Here is a 15319-nt window from a genome sequence, read left to right as displayed (position 1 = left end):
CTTCATGAAAAAACAAAGGGCACGCACCCATTTTTCTCTTTGCTGTCACCTTTAAGCATTTGTTACTGTATGTTGTTGGTCCTTGATTCTCTATATAGAAGTGATAAGCTGTAAAGAATAAATATTAAAATAAAAAACCCTTTTGTTTCACTTAGTCCCAAACTACACTCCTAAACTAGGATTGAAGTAGTTTCAGTTACATTTCCACTTCCAAAAACCCTCCCCTCTGTACACATTTTTCTTTTGAAGATTGATGATGTGACCCAGGAATCCCTCAGTACCAACTGGCCAGGGCATTGCAAGAATATCCTGATCCTGGTATGTGCATTCTGTTTCACCAAAGAATATCATGGGAGGTCTTAAATGATCACGGTGGTTGTTAATATTGTGAAATGCATGTACAGACACTAAGGAGTTATATACATATGCTGAAAATATGCTCCAAATGTCTGTATCAAGGGAGAACTGACAGAGTTTTTCTGCCAGACCTCTCTCTTGGTTGGCATGTAAATCAGGCATTGTAAGCCAACACAGCAGAAGCCCCACTAGGGGGGATGTGAAATCCACAAGGAAAAAGCAGGCCTCAGGAAAATAAGTGATGGGCAGGGGGTTACTGTCTCTGAGGACTGGCAGTGAACCTTGGGACTATAAGAAGACAACAAGGAGACACCCCTTTGTCCTGCACCTAGGAAGTAATTAGGCCGTGCAATTACTTTAATAAAAACAGGATCTCAACCAGGCTTGGTTGAAATGCTACTAAGGACATTTGGAGTGAGATAAACTTTAGTCAGGAGGTTTAATCTCTAGAAATAGTTATGTTCGCATTTTCTATGTAACCCTTTTGTTCTCATTATCCTTTCTCATTATTCTCTTGAATTTTGAACCTTTATTAATAAACTTATTGTTTTCATAATAAATATATCTCAGTGCTGTGGTGTTATCCAGGGAGCTGATCCTGAGTTGAATCATACAAGCTGGTGTGTTCACTGTTCCCTTGGGACAGCAGGCCTGGTATTTCTGTGAGTGTTCAATTGATAAGGGGTTGGGCGCTACAGGGGGAACACTTCAGAGGGGCTCGGTGACTGGGGTGCACCTATTGTGAACCTGCAAGGCACAGTGAGGGTGGGCATAGCCCAGGGGAGAGTGTGTGGGTAGCTAAAAGGCTGGAGTCAGAAAGCTGACACTCAATTGAGCACCAGCAATTCTCCTCGCTGGAGGCTGGGGGTGACAAGGTGGCTCTCAGCCCTGGGTGCCCTGAGAACCATCACAGATGGGCATGTTAACTTCTTTCAGAGTCAGGGCCGGTGCAACCGTTTAGGCAAACTAGGCAGCCGCCTAGTGGTTGGAGGCGCCTAAAAGTCCCCTCAGGCGAGGAGGTGGAGTGGAGCTGAACTGGGGGGCGGGCACGTGGGGAGTGCTGCCTGCAGTTACGGGGGGGGGGGGGGCGGCGCGCACAGGGGAACAGCTCCCCGCCCCAGCTTACCTCCATTCTGCCTCCTCCACTGAGCATACAGCCCAGCTCTAAGTCTCCTCCAATCAGCGCCACAAGCCTGGGCGGGGAGGAGAATTAGAGCAGCATCGGTGTGCTCAGTGGAGGAGGTGGAGCTGAGGTGAGCTGGGGCGGGCTTCCCAGGCGGGGTTAGCTGCCGTGGCGGGGGGAGGAGAGAAGTCTCCCCAGGAGGGGTTAGCTGCCGTGTGGGGAGGAAGTCTCCCGGGAGGGGTTAGTTGCTGTGGGGACAGGGGAGAGGGGTTAGCTGTCGCGGTGGGGAGGCTGAGTTAGCTGCTGGGGGTTAGCTGGGGTGCAAGATGGAAGTTTCGCCTAGGGTGCAAAACTTCCTTGCACCGGCCCTGTTCAGAGTTAAACTTATCCACAGAATAGATGGTCAGAATGGTGTGAAATGAAATGCTTACATGTGCTCAGGCAGTATTGTAATCTTCAGCTGTTCACTTTCTCACTAAAACAATCAGGATCCTTATAGCACATGATCTTACATTTTAAACAAGCATGTAAACAGCCTTGGTGCAGAATTAAACAAGATTGGAGTCAAATATACTTTCAACATGAAATGTCACTCTCTTCCACCTGTTTGCAATAGACAGCTTGAAAATCCAGTCAAACTGATTGTCATATGACTCTGCTTGCTGAGCTCAGAAAACTTCCAAGGAATTGGTGTTAATAAGGAAATGGGTGATGGCTTAAAATTGTAAGCTGATCGCTATCAATACAGGCTTAAGGTCTTATGTTCTTCATATCCTCTGTAGTAAGCTGTGGGTACATCTCTGGGGGAGTTGGCATGACAAGGCATTATAGCCAGGGAGATATCTCCTGGCTTCTGGGGCAAATGAATGTACATAGAGGAGGCAGATGGTGTTGCCCCTGGCCGCAGAACCACTTGTGGGAAGACATGGATTTCAGAGCATAAGCTTTGCATGGCTGGCTGGTGTGAATTCTCCTGACTCCTGTTTAAAGGCAAAAGTGAGAAGAGTGAGAACAAGACACACGGCTAATAGGACATCTCCCTCTGTTTCAACCCAACCAATCCTGCTCCATTCTATCAGAATTATCCAAGGACAGCAGAGAATTATCATTTCTGTCCTGATGGCAGCATGTTTCAACCTTCCAAAAGGCAGCAGGCAAAAGTGCATTTAATTTGCTGCACTGCTGAGCAGGCATTGAGTAAGGAAGTGAGTAAATATATTAACTGTTCCCCACTGCAAATGTGCCTTCTAGTGCTTGGGTGTAATACAAAAGGAAACTGAGTTCTGGATTAGTCCCTACTAAGTGTTCTAGTTACACTGCAAAATAACCACATATGGTAAATCAGGAAAATTACTAAATTCCTAAACAGAAGAGACCCAGTCTTGCAACAAGGGTTGCTACAAACCAGGACTATGGTGCTTTAGCAGAACCCAGCACTGGAACAGCCGGGACAGTTGCAGCTCGGCATTACAGCATGATAGCAGGCCTCGTATCCCAATCTGATCAAAAACCAGGGAGAAAAAGCTCATTATTATGTTCTGTCCCTGATGTGGATTTGAAAACCCTTTGGGGCATGTGTGCTGTGAAGGGGAAGTGATCTGAAATTAACACTTTTCCCAGTGAAGAAGCCAGTCTTTGACTTTAGGGGTCTTCCTACCAACATTGTTGGACGCAACCTCCATGGGTGAGCAGTCCCTATTGGGTAATGGCAACAGCAGTACCTTTGGAATCCCTGGTTACTGCACCCTGCAAGTGCCCCAGGGTATACAGAACTACGGAGGGCGGAGATGCGGTAATCAAGCCTGCGATGGTGCTTCAATTTCCCAAAAGCTCTTCGTTGCTTCTCCGTTTCCTTGTTAGTGGAATCAGCCTGCCTTGCACCCCGGCACATCCTGCCATGCTGTTGCCTAAAAAGTGAAAAGAGAAACAATGAGAGACAAAGCAGAAATGTTGAATGCGCTCAAGTTTTGGTGAGAATCAGTTATAAAGATTTTTTCCGTAGGACTGGTTGAGAACTGCAGAAAACAAACTGCAATCTCTGTTACTTGCATTTTTCAGAGCCATTTCATCAAAATGCTTGAAACTTGGATCAAGAGAATACAGGCTGACTTTGCTAAACAGGAGACATTTTGCCAACTAAAATGTTGGCAATGTTGATTATTCACAGAAAATTATGTTGGTTTTGATAGAACATTTCTTGACACAACTCCATTTTCAGTCACAAAATTTCAACCAGCTCTATGTTTTGGGCCTTTGGTCCCTGGCCTGGTAAGGTAAGGAGCACTGCATAGACATTGCATGTGATTACTGGGAGAGGGGGGCTGCCTTCAGCTACTCTCACTTCCTCCAGGCAGTCTGCAAGCTCGGGAATCTGGCTGCAAGGGGGTGTAGCATCAAGCCCTATTCAGACTTCCACTGCAAAGTGAGACTGTGCAAGAAATGAATGGGTTAACTCTTGCTGTGGCCCCTCTTGCTCCCTACGGCTTTATATTTATATATGTCATTAAGGAGATACTTTAACTCAAATTTATTCTATTTAGACTTTCAAACCACATTTATCACTGTGATACTTTGCCCAGTGTCCTATCTCTGATAGTGAGCAGTATCAGATGTTTCAAAGCAAGGTTAAAAACAAACAAAAATCCCATTACACAATTATGGAATAACCTGCCTTCTAGGAAAAGTGTCCTGACCCCACCACTCAGTGGTTTGCTTGTACCTTGAAGCACGAGGTTTTAGATCCCTTTAAAAATATCCTCACTAACATAGCTGTAGATTTTTCCCATTGTGCGTGTTCATGTCTAATCCTTTTTTAATCATAGCGTTACAGCCAAGTGCTTAGTATCTTGTAGCAGTGAGTTCTGCAGGTTAAACTGTGCATGATGTAAAAATGTGTTTCCTGTCACCAGTTCAGTTAATCCTCATTCAACGTTTCTTGGAATGAGGAGCTGACCCTGTTCAAAAGTTCTAGTTACTTCTGGCTGTTCTTCACTAGTCAACCAGAGCAAGGATTTGATTCGCAAAGGTGGTGACTCCCATCTACTTCAGAACATCTAGGGCTTTCTGTTGTATGAATGGATCAAATTAGTTCAAAGAGAGTCTGTCAGATATTGGGCATACACTTGGTGTCTGGTTCCAGGTGTCCTAAGAGGCCTCCTGGATACATGTGGTGTTCTGAGCAGGAAAGTGGCTCCTTGCCGTGAGCAATGATGTGTTTTGTTGTGAACTAAAAAAAGAACAGGAGTACTTGTGGCACCTTAAAGACTAACAAATTTATTTCAGCATAAGTTTTCTTGGGCTACAGCTCACTTCTTCAGATGCACAGAATGGAACACACAGACAGGTTCCATTCTATGCATCCGAAGAAGTGAGCTGTAGCCCAAGAAAACTTATGCTGAAATAAATTTGTTAGTCTTTAAGGTGCCACAAGTACTCCTATTCTTTTTGTGGATACAGACTAACACGGCTGCTACTCTGAAACCTGTTAACTAGTCACTCTGTCTTGATGAAACCGTTCATCACCCTGTGTAGCTCTCTTGGGCATGTTTTGGCAGTTGCTATAGAGGAAAGGGAGGATTTCACAGGCCCTTTACATAAGTGTACAAAGTATTTGTGTTTCCATTTGCCTTGGACTATTCTTCTGGCATTGTTGCTTCACTTTTTCTCTCTCAATCTGAGGCAAATCAACTGTGATTCATATAGCAAACCTCTGGCTTTCCCTGCCTGCCTGAAACCACTGGCGAATTTGAGTCTATATATACTCCACTTTGTAGAATGCAGCAGCTGTTTAACAGTAAACAGCCACATTACAGTGTTCAAGGGGGAAGTGTTACATTCTCACTGCGGTTAGATACAGTATGTATGTAGGAAGAATGTGATTACATAGGCTGGAATTTCTGAGGGCCAATGTATCTAATCTCCTACTTTGCCATGTGATTAATGACCACAGGTACAGGTATATCTACACTGGAAACTTCAAAGCACTCCGTGGGATGCTCCAGCCACAGCGCTTTGAAGTGCGAGTGTGGTCGCAGGCGAGCGCTGGGGGAGAGTTCTCCAGTGTTCCTGGTAATCCACTGCCACGAGGGGATTAGCTCCAAGTACTGTAGCTTTCCTCTTTGTGCATCGCTACCTCTGTGGAACAGGCTTTATCATGGGCTAATGATTATGCTTGGAGTCCTGTGTTAAAATTCTAGCACTACTTCACTCTTACTAGTGATACAGGTGTAAAGGAACTTCTCCTACATTATTTTTTTTTGCAAAACAGGTTTTCTACATTTTAATATAATACCTTGACTGCACCTTATCTATACTCAGTCAAAGCTCTCTTCCTGCAAAACATTTGGTAGAGCCAAATGATATATATCTACAACTCCGTTATTTCAGTGGAAAATATGAACTCTGCATTCTTTGTCTTTGAGCATATGGAACCATTGTAAGATTTGTGAATTTCAAGATAGTGGAGCTCTTTGGCCAGCAGGTGGCATTACCAGTTTATCAATGGGCTCAATAACAGTACTGATGTTATTGTACTGGCGGTTTGTTCTCTAGCTAGATCAGGGGTCGGCAACCTTTCAGAAGTGCTGTGCCGAATCTTCATTTATTCACTCTAATGTAATGTTCTGCATGCCAGTAATACTGTGGAAGTCTAAAGGAAAGCTTCCCGAGGTTGTCCACACTGTAAATGCTACAGCAGCACAGCTGCAGCTACTCCAGCATAGTGTAGGTGGTTCCTACATCGACAGAAGGGTTTTTTCTGTCAGTAGAGCTAATCCACCCCTCCATTGATGGGATTTGCTGCATTGATTCCCCCTGCAATAAGTGAACACAATCCATACATTGGTAAAGATCAGTTTTGAAATAACAGAAGTTAATGCACATTCTGGACTTTACGGGATACTCTTCTTATCTCAGAGGTTCACTCTGAAGTCCTGACTTTTTTCTGCTTTTCCAGAGAGAACTCTAGTCAAGAGACACTGCAGCTAGGCACTGTGTGGACATTGCTGATGTTGCATTGATGTGACTTGGAGGAACACTATCTCATGTCTGCCCCCAAGGGGCCAATGAAGAGTATATTAAAGATAGGGCTGGTGCTGCCAGCACCATCCTTCTTAGTCATAGTTTCCAAGGTCAGAAGGGACCACTGTGATTATCTACTCTGACCTCCTGTGTAACACAGGCCACGGACAGGAGTGTCAGAAGTGACTTAAAAGGGCGGGGGGACCACTGCTGCTCTGCGGCTCCTTCCCATCCCTCCCCTTGTCCCCGAGGCCCCACTGTCTCTTCTTCCACCCCTATGACCCCACCCCTGCTCACTTCTCTCTATCCTTGCCCCCCTGTTGCTTGCCCTTATAGGTGGTAAAAAGTGGGAGGACATAGCATCCCACTTTTAAAAGTGAGGGGGCCAGGACCCCCACACCCCATTCCAGCACTCTTGGTCAGGGAGCTCCCCCAAAATAAGTCCTAGAGCAGATCTTTTAGACAAACATCCAATCTGGATTTAAAAACTGTCACTGATGGAAAATCCACCACAACCCTTAGTGAATTGTTCCAATGTTATACTGTTAAAAAATTTACACCTTATTTGTAGTCTGAATGTATCTTTCTTCAGCTTTCAGCTTGTGGTGGGGCAAAGACTCACTGGCGCGGTGCCTCCTGCTGGCCATCTTGGGAATTAGCTCTTTCCAGCCCGGAGCACCCTCTGCAGACTGGTGTCTCGCCTGCCACTGTCCCTGTGTCCCTCCCAGACCCCAGTGCCCTTTGCCCAGGGGTTCTGCTCACCACAGTACCCCCTCGCTCTGGGTTTCCCCTCCCAGGAGAACCCCCCCAACCCTCTAAACCCACCTTGCCTCAGTGGCTACTGCCAGTCATCTAGCCCCCGCTCACTTGGGCAGACTGCAGTCTGGCATGGCCACTCATCATCGGCAAGGGGGTAAGGACCTGCTGCCTTTGTCTATCTCTGGGCTGCCCCTCTGCAGCCCCAGTACTTATTTGGCTCTTTTTGCAAGGCCTACAGGCTGGGGTTTTTCCTGGCTGGAGCTCCCCAGCTCCCTCTACCCTTCCCCAGCACTGCTCCACCTCTGGTACCCTTCTCAGCTCCCAGGCAGCCCGGTCCTTCTCTCTCAGAAGCTAGAGTGAGTGTGTGCGCACTAGCTTCTGGCCCACAGCCCTCTTACAAGGGCCAGCTGGGCCCTGGTTAAGCTGGCCACAGCTGTGGCTGCTTTCCCCATCAGCTTCCCTCTTCCCAGCTACAGCCCTCTCCAGGGCTGCTTTAACCCCTTCAGGGCTGGAGCAGGGTGACCATGCCGCTACATAGCCATTGGCTCGTCTTCTACATCTCTCTGCTAGTTGGAAGATCCCATTATTAAATATTTGTTCCCCGTGTAGATATTTATAGACCGTAATCAAGTCACCACTTACCCTTCTCTTTGTTAAGCTAACTAGATAGACTTAAGGAACTCAATCACTATAAAGCAGGTTTTCTAATCATTCTTGCAGCTCTTCTGACGCCTCTCCAATGTATCAACATCCTTCTTGAATTGTGGACATCGAACTGGACACACAATTGCAGCAGGGGTCATACCTATGCCAAATACTGAGGTAAAATATCCTCTCTACTGCTACTCAAGTGTCTCCTATTTATGCAACCCAGGATGGCATTAGCTCTTTGGCCTCAGCATCATACTGGGAGTTCATGTTCAGCTGATTATCCACCATGAGCCCCAAATCTTTTTCAGTCTGAAACCAACCTGCCTCACTACTCCCCCACCCCCAGTCACTTGTTAGACCAGGAGTAGGCAACCTATGGCACCCGTGCCAAAGGTGGCACTCAAGCTGATTTTCAGTGGCACTCACACTGCCCGGGTCCCGGCCACCGGTCCGGGGGGCTCTGCATTTTAATTTAATTTTAAATTAAGCTTCTTAAACATTTAAAAAACCTTATTTACTTTACGTACAACAATAGTTTAGTTATATATTATAGACTTACAGAAAGAGACCTTCTAAAAATGTTAATGTATTACTGGCATGTGAAACCTTAAATTAGAGTGAATAAATGAAGACTCAGCACAGCACTTCTGAAAGGTTGCCAACCCTTGTGTTAGACCTTCTTATCAGACCTTGTACACTAGGAATTAGCAACTATGATAAAATAATATCATTCTGTCCAAAATCCAAAGGTACTTACTCCTCCCTGGTGTCCAGCTGCTGTGCGCTGTTTCTCAGCAGCCTGTCACGCAAGCAGCATGTAGCAAAGGAGACTGACATGGTCAGAATGATCACGCCGCTGATGAGAGAGGCTATGACTGCTACCCGGAACCCTTTGTCAAGGGGCTTTGGGATGGCTGGGGAGATAAACATGGAACACGCCTGTAAGGAGTTTGAGGCTGGCACAACAGTAGCTTGGTCAGATGGAGGATGATCCCTTGGTGGAGTTAAGCAGCCCTCTCACAGAGCTACTGAGAGCACTTTCTACAGGGCGGCTGTCACGTTGGCACTGGCTCTCATTCATCCTTTCTAGTTAAACTCCTCCACCGAAGTGTCAGACTTTGAAGAATGGTAGATGTAATGTGGGGTATGGGTCTGGGTCACAAGCAGCTGCACCTCTGCACTTGCCCATGCATGCTAGCAGATGGGAGCAGAAAGAGCTCTGCCAACCCGAGATAAAACTGCCCCTACAGAAATTCTTTGACTTTATCTGCCCAGTCATTCACTCAGCTGTACAGCTATCCCCCAATTCATACATCCAGCCATTCATGCCTCTAGCTAGCTGCCATTTCTTTGCAGTACCGTAGTCTCTTAGACCCCAGCTGAGACAAGGACCTCCGTGTACTGGGTGCTGTACATACATATAGGAAGAGACCAGCCTAGCCCCAAAGAACTCAGTTGAAATAGACCAGATAGACTAATGGGGGGAGAAAGGGAATATTGTTAGGTTAATGACCCATAGCCTTTGTCCTTAACCTGCTGTGACAGGGTGGGGCCAGCTGGCTACAGGAGAGTGATAGAAGGCAGACATATTAGCCCCAGGTTAAGCAGGTCCCTTTTCCCTGGGTAAGGTAACAGGGGCAGTTCCAGAACAATCAGGAAGTTGCTGGAACCAATTAAGGCAGATAGGCTAATTAGGATACCTGGAGCCAATCAAGAAGCTGCTAGAATCAATTAAGACAGGCAGGCTAATCAGGGCACCTGGTTTAAAAAGGACCTCACTTCAGTCAGTGAGGGGCGTGCAAGGAGCTGGGAGTGAGAGGATGTGCTGCTGGAGGCCTGAGGAGTACAAATGCTATCTGGCATCAGGAGGAAGGTCCTGTGGTGAGGATAAAGAAGGTGTTGGGAGGAGGCCATGTGGAAGTAGCCCAGGGAGTTGTAGCTGTCACACAGGTGTTACACGGAACACTGTAGACAGCTGTGATCCCCAGGGCCCTGAGCTGGAACCTGGAGTAGAGGGCGGGCCCGGGTTCCCCCCAAAACCTCCCAACTCCCTGTGGGATACAGGAGGAATTGACCTGGACTGTGGGTCCCACCAGAGGGGAAGGTCCCTGGCCTGTCCCCTGACCCACTAGGTGGACCAGCAGAGACTGTGGGGATTGTTCTCCTCCCTTTCCCCATGCTGGCCAGTGATGAGGTTAGCTGAGTGAACGGCAGATTTGAGCCACTAGCAAAAGTGGCTAAACTGAGGGCTGCTGTGAATCTCTGAGGCGAGCTAATCCGCCAATAAGCGCAGGACCCATCAAGGCAGAGGAGGAACTTTGTCACACTGCCTAATTGCCAAGAAATGCAACACCTTTCACGTCCTTGTTGCTCAATTCTGAGTATCCTGGAACTTGAGCAGTTTTCTAAGACTTCCCCTGATGCTTTTTCTTCTAAACAATGTAGCACTTGGGAGTGGTGCCAACTGCTAGTCTTGCAATGTAAAGTCCTCTCGCTCTCTCCTCATAACTGGTGTAGCATGGGCAGTAGGCAGGTGTCATTTTCACGTGTTGCTCCAATAATGTCCCCCCTCCTCCTCCAAGGGCATTGAGATAGTTCAAATTACCTAGGGGTGGGTTTTATTGAAACGCCTACCGAAATATCCAATGAATTGCAGCCCCCCTGCTAGTGATTTGAGTGGAGGAGAGACTTGTCCATGGAGAAGTGGACTCAGATTGCTTAAGGCTAGAGGAGTTATAAGACACTAGTGTAAACAATCTGTTAAGCCAGTGCTAGCTGAAGTAAAGTGATGGATTCATTCGGCATTGCCTTACCCTCGCAGTGAGGTGCTGGGTGGCTCCAGTAAGAGGTGCTGTCTCGGAGGAGGCAGGCCAGCTTCTCACTGCCCACCAATTGATACCCCTCTCTGCACCAGTACACAATGACTGAGCCCAGGGAGAGGCCGGTGCCCTTCTCGATGTAATAGGATCCGTAAGGTGGAGGGAGGAGCATCATGCACTGAACTGGGAGAGAAACAAAGCAAACCAATGCTGATAATTACACACAAGCTATTTTTACCGTAGAAATAATAGCTGGAGGACCCTCTTTGGGTGCTTCAGAGATTTACATTATGAGCCCTCAAACCTTATTGAAAGAGAAGAGATGATGGATCTTTAACTCCCTTTCTTCGGTATGTTAATTAGTCACTAAAGTTACATGTGTTTAAGATGAACATCACAATGGATTCAGTTAGTCTGCCTGGAAAATCCCTTCCCCTCGCAATTGCTCCATGTGCTTCTTCCAGTGAAGTCATTTCGCCAGATGGCCTGTAACAATAGCGGCCTTGATGGAGGAAAGCAGTGAAGCGTGTGTTTCCATGTTAGTCTGAATCAGGGCCACAGTACTCAAGGCCAAGTCACCAAGACCAGAATTTCATGTGTGCGGGTGTGCATACATGTTACTGGTGTTACAAGTAATGATGCTTACAGGTAAGGTTGCCAGACACGTTCCATTATCCAACCATACTTGTAGTTGTTCAACTTGTTTGGGCTGAAATTTTCCACACTGGGTGTCTGCCGGAGGTTGATTTTTTGCGGAGGGAGGAAGAAGGGGAAAGTTTCAGCTACAATAATGCAGCTGTTTCCCAAAATGAGATTTGTTTTTTTCATATTTAAAAAAAAAAATCTTAAAGCCATTTAGTCAAGAAGCTCTAGTCCCTCCATGCTTTGGAATAGGGCCTTGACATTTGGCAAGGCTCATCTTGGTGTCAGAAACATCTTTTGGCGTTCTTGTGAACATTTGCCCAAGTTTGGCTAAATTTATAAGCCCTCCAAAAAAAAAATCTGTTTGCACATGCTCAGCAGAAGTTTGTTTAGAGTCTGGCAGATAACAGCTGTGAAGACACAGTCTACACTGAGCGTGCTCCAGCTCCTGTGTGCAGCTGAGACTGCACAGGCACCATGTCTGCTGAGCGAGGGAGCATGCTCCATCCTAAGGATCCAAGGGCTGGCTGAGCAAGGTTTTATTGCAATGGCTATTCCTGGCTGATGTGGCCCTGGGCCTGAGAGCAGGGAGACTGTGCAGTGCACCCCTATTGGTGTCCAGGCAGCATGGAGGAGGAGGAGGAAGCAACGTGAATAGAATGCATGCAGAAGGGGTTAGGAGCAGGGGGGGAGCGGGGGGAGAGGTATCAGGGAGAAGACAAAGTAGGAACAGGAACAGGGGGAAGGGCAGGAGCCATTGAGGATAGGAGAGCTGGGGGGAGGGGAGGGGAGGTCCAGAAGGAAGAATAGTGGTCAGAATGGGGGATAGGAGTGGAAAGGGAAAGGCTAGGGGACAATAGGGGTGGAAGGGTCTCTGGTCACTAGACACACTCCTGCACAAAACCTGGAGTTGAAAACATTATTCCTGAGTCTCAGCGTTCCTTCGCTGGCTTGCAAAGTGTCTGCGTCCCCCTCTCATAGATAATCCACTTAAAAGTACCAGCCTTCCATGCCCAGGGCCTCTGTGATCTCACGTGCTGTGGCTCTAAACATTCCAGCCCTGCTTATGGCTGCATGTGCAGCCTGGATTCAGCCTCTTTGTGAGATGGGTCCTGTGGGGGAAAATAGTCTATGATTATGTAATTAAAGGCAGTATCAGAATGCATGCGGACAGAGTGGCCAAGTTAAGGTACTACAGTGGCCAAAGCATAAGAAAAGTATGTAAAATCCTTTGGCGATCCGTCTTAATTGTCTTGGACTCTTTCCCCTTTTCACATTATCTCATTTTCATAGTGTCTGGCCTCAGCCCTTGATGACAGAGGTTAAGATTAGAAGAAGAATAGATGAGTTCATCAGTGTGACACAGGCTCTTGGGTGACTGGATGCTCATAGCAGCGTTAACAAGCTCTTGAGGGTGCTCTGTTCAGACCTCTTTGACCAGTGGGCTGGTCATCATGGGGTAGAGGGAGAAGTGAGGGTAACACAGAGGAATCTCCCCTATAAATAAAGGGGTCAGAGCTTTCACCTCACCTGAAAAATTTTGCCTATACAATTACAAAGCTCTCCCACTGCAGGGATGTTGCCATGGTGCTTGGGGCTATGACTGCAAGCAATAAATACACGTGTTAAGAGCAGAGAGATTCTTCCTGCTTATAGATACTGGGTCTGCCAGCAAATGTGCATAACAGCACTAATATTCTGCACTTTCCTACCACCCACTCGTGCCTTTCATGCCAACCAGTTCCACGGGCAAGTGAGACCCTCACCCACCACTCCGCAGTCCTGCCGACGTTTGTTCTGCAGCGGGAGGGAGAGAGGGACGCTGGCTTACTACAGTACCTGAAAGGTTGCCACGGATGTCGGTTCTATTGGTGAAGTCGCTCGGGAAGCCCCTTCCAATACTTCCAGCTCCAGCGAAGGTGGCCATGGAACTGAGAGCATCACTCCAGGCAAAGCGGAGACAACTCCAAGCCAGCATGCAAAGGGCTAGACATTTCCCAGACCTTTGTCCCTTCATGCTGTCAGGAAACACTGCATCCTCGGCACTATCCCACACACATCCCAATTCGCTCACTGCCTGTGTTTTCTTTTTCCTTCACTCTGGGGCAGGCTCACAAGGCATGAGCTGGGCTCTTAAGACTGTTAAGCCACCAGGAGCAAGCGCGTTGTTCTCAAGAGGATTGTCTCTGCTTCACTTACTCTGACATGAGCCTTGGGCTGAGCCACTTGTCCCTCTCTGCTAACAGCTGCGAATGCTGCACAGTGTTACTCGCCCATCCTTCTCCTTCCAGTCAGCCCCTTGCTCCACCGGACTTGCAGACAACCAGTGTTTTTGCCTCCCCCTTCCCACTGCAGTAGTTCAATGACTATCAAAGCTTGCTGCCAGTGCAGGAAAAGCAGGAGCTGCATAGGAAGTGAGAAGTAATAAGTGGTTGGAAGTGTAATTTCCAGCCTTCTCTTGCAGTGACTGAGTCTCACCATTTAGTCCTTGTGAATTTGCTGGCTGTTCTAGCAGTAGCTCAGATGCCCCCATGCCACTGTCTGCCGAAAACAGTGCCTGTAAACTGAGGTGAAAAAAATCTCAAAGATTTGCATCAACTTATGATTTTGATCCTGTGCAAAGAGTGCACTCTCCTGGTGTCCTTCCCCCCCACCCTCTGACCTCAGATCCTCCTCAGTCCCTTTCATCCCCATCCACCAATGCTCAGGGTTAATTTTCTGTAAAATCAGTAAAGCTGAGTACGCTGTCTCTGAATCATAAGGGATTTTTATAATGATACTTCATTCAACAGCACCAGCAGGGGAACCACTCAAGCAATGTATTTCCTTTTTTCCTTGGGTATTAATAGGCAGCAGGTTTAAAACAAATAAAAGGAAGTTCTTCTTCATGCAGTGCACAGTCAACTTGTGGAACTCCTTACCTGAGGAGGTTGTGAAGGGTAGGACTATAACAGCATTTAAAATAGAACTGGATAAATTCATGGAGGTTGAGTCCATTAATGGCTATTAGCCAGGATGGGTAAGGAATGGTGTCCCTAGCCTCTGTTTGTCAGAGGATGGAGATGGATGGCAGGAGAGAGATCACTTGATCATTGCCTGTTAGGTTCACTCCCTCTGGGGCACCTGGCATTGGCCACTGTCGGTAGACAGATACTGGGCTAGATGGACCTTTGGTCTGACCTGGTACGGCCGTTCTTATGTTCTTATTTTTCCCCCCTGATGTCTTCATGTGTCTTTTACATATTTGCCTAGCACCTGTTGAATGCTTTCTAAATAGTATAGGATAGACTGGTGACCACCTGTTGACTACTGAGATTTCTGTGAATATTAGAGAGAGACGGTGACTGAGATAATATCTTTTATTTACTCCTGGGGGAATTCTGTGCCATTGGGTGGGTGCAGAATTCATTTTCCCCACAAATTTCTTTGCTTCCCTGCAGAAAACTGACTTTCTGATGGGGAAGCAAAGGGAAGCTGCAAGAGCGGTCATGTGCCTGTCCCCAGCAGTACTAGCACGTCATTTCAGGTACCTAGAGCAGCCAGTAGAGAGGTAAATCACTGTGGTGGGCAGATGAGTGGGGCTGGGGACGTCCTGGCCGGCGACTCCTATGCTGTGCTAGGCTCAGCTGCCAGTCCTGGCTAGGCTGGGGCAGGAGAGGATGGGACTTCCTCTTCCCCTTCAAAGAGTTGCTAGGGCTGTGTCAGACTCACCCCCAGAAACCTCCCTTGGCGGCAGGAAGTGTCATACCCTCTGCCCCCAGATCCTGCCTGCATCACTGCTCAGCCATCGGGGGAGGGTTCACTGTATGGGGCGTTGCTCCCCTATTGCAACCCCAGGCAGCTGGAGCTCCCCAGCCCCCGTGCCAAGCCCCTGTCCCTCCTGCTGAGCCCCAACCACCTTCACCTAGACCCCCCTGTAGAGTCCTATTCCCCTGCACACGGAATCCTC

The 15319-nt window shown here is 47.5% G+C and overlaps 1 protein-coding gene across 1 annotated transcript; it reads right to left on the bottom strand.

Moving 5' to 3' along the window:
- Nucleotides 1-2007: 2007 nt before the first annotated feature.
- On the bottom strand, nucleotides 2008-13297 carry LOC120374383 (sushi domain-containing protein 3-like). The gene is made up of 5 exons (XM_039493969.1): nucleotides 13210-13297; nucleotides 10723-10911; nucleotides 8667-8823; nucleotides 3202-3387; nucleotides 2008-2460 (listed from the first exon to the last, which is right to left on the bottom strand). Exons 1-5 carry the CDS (start codon nucleotides 13295-13297, stop codon nucleotides 2220-2222), a joined length of 861 nt encoding a protein of 286 aa, XP_039349903.1. The 3' UTR covers nucleotides 2008-2219.
- Between the last annotated feature and the right edge of the window lie 2022 nt (nucleotides 13298-15319).

Source organism: Mauremys reevesii, linkage group 1 (assembly GCF_016161935.1).
Source record: "Mauremys reevesii isolate NIE-2019 linkage group 1, ASM1616193v1, whole genome shotgun sequence".
NCBI classification, from domain to species: Eukaryota; Metazoa; Chordata; order Testudines; family Geoemydidae; genus Mauremys; species Mauremys reevesii.
Note: the sequence above shows the minus strand (reverse complement) of the source record. Positions and strands in the feature narration are given on the sequence as shown.

What these genes read in the sequence shown, in the direction of transcription:
- LOC120374383 (XM_039493969.1), bottom strand. Translation starts at nt 13,297, where the DNA reads ATGGCCACCTTCGCTGGAGCTGGAAGTATTGGAAGGGGCTTCCCGAGC. An exon ending in CATCCGTGGCAACCTTTCAG is followed by an intron (nt 10,912 to 13,209) that starts GTACTGTAGTAA and finishes TTTCTCTCCCAG; the next exon opens with TTCAGTGCATGATGCTCCTC. An exon ending in CAGCTGGACACCAGGGAGGA is followed by an intron (nt 3,388 to 8,666) that starts GTAAGTACCTTT and finishes TTCACTTTTTAG; the next exon opens with GCAACAGCATGGCAGGATGT.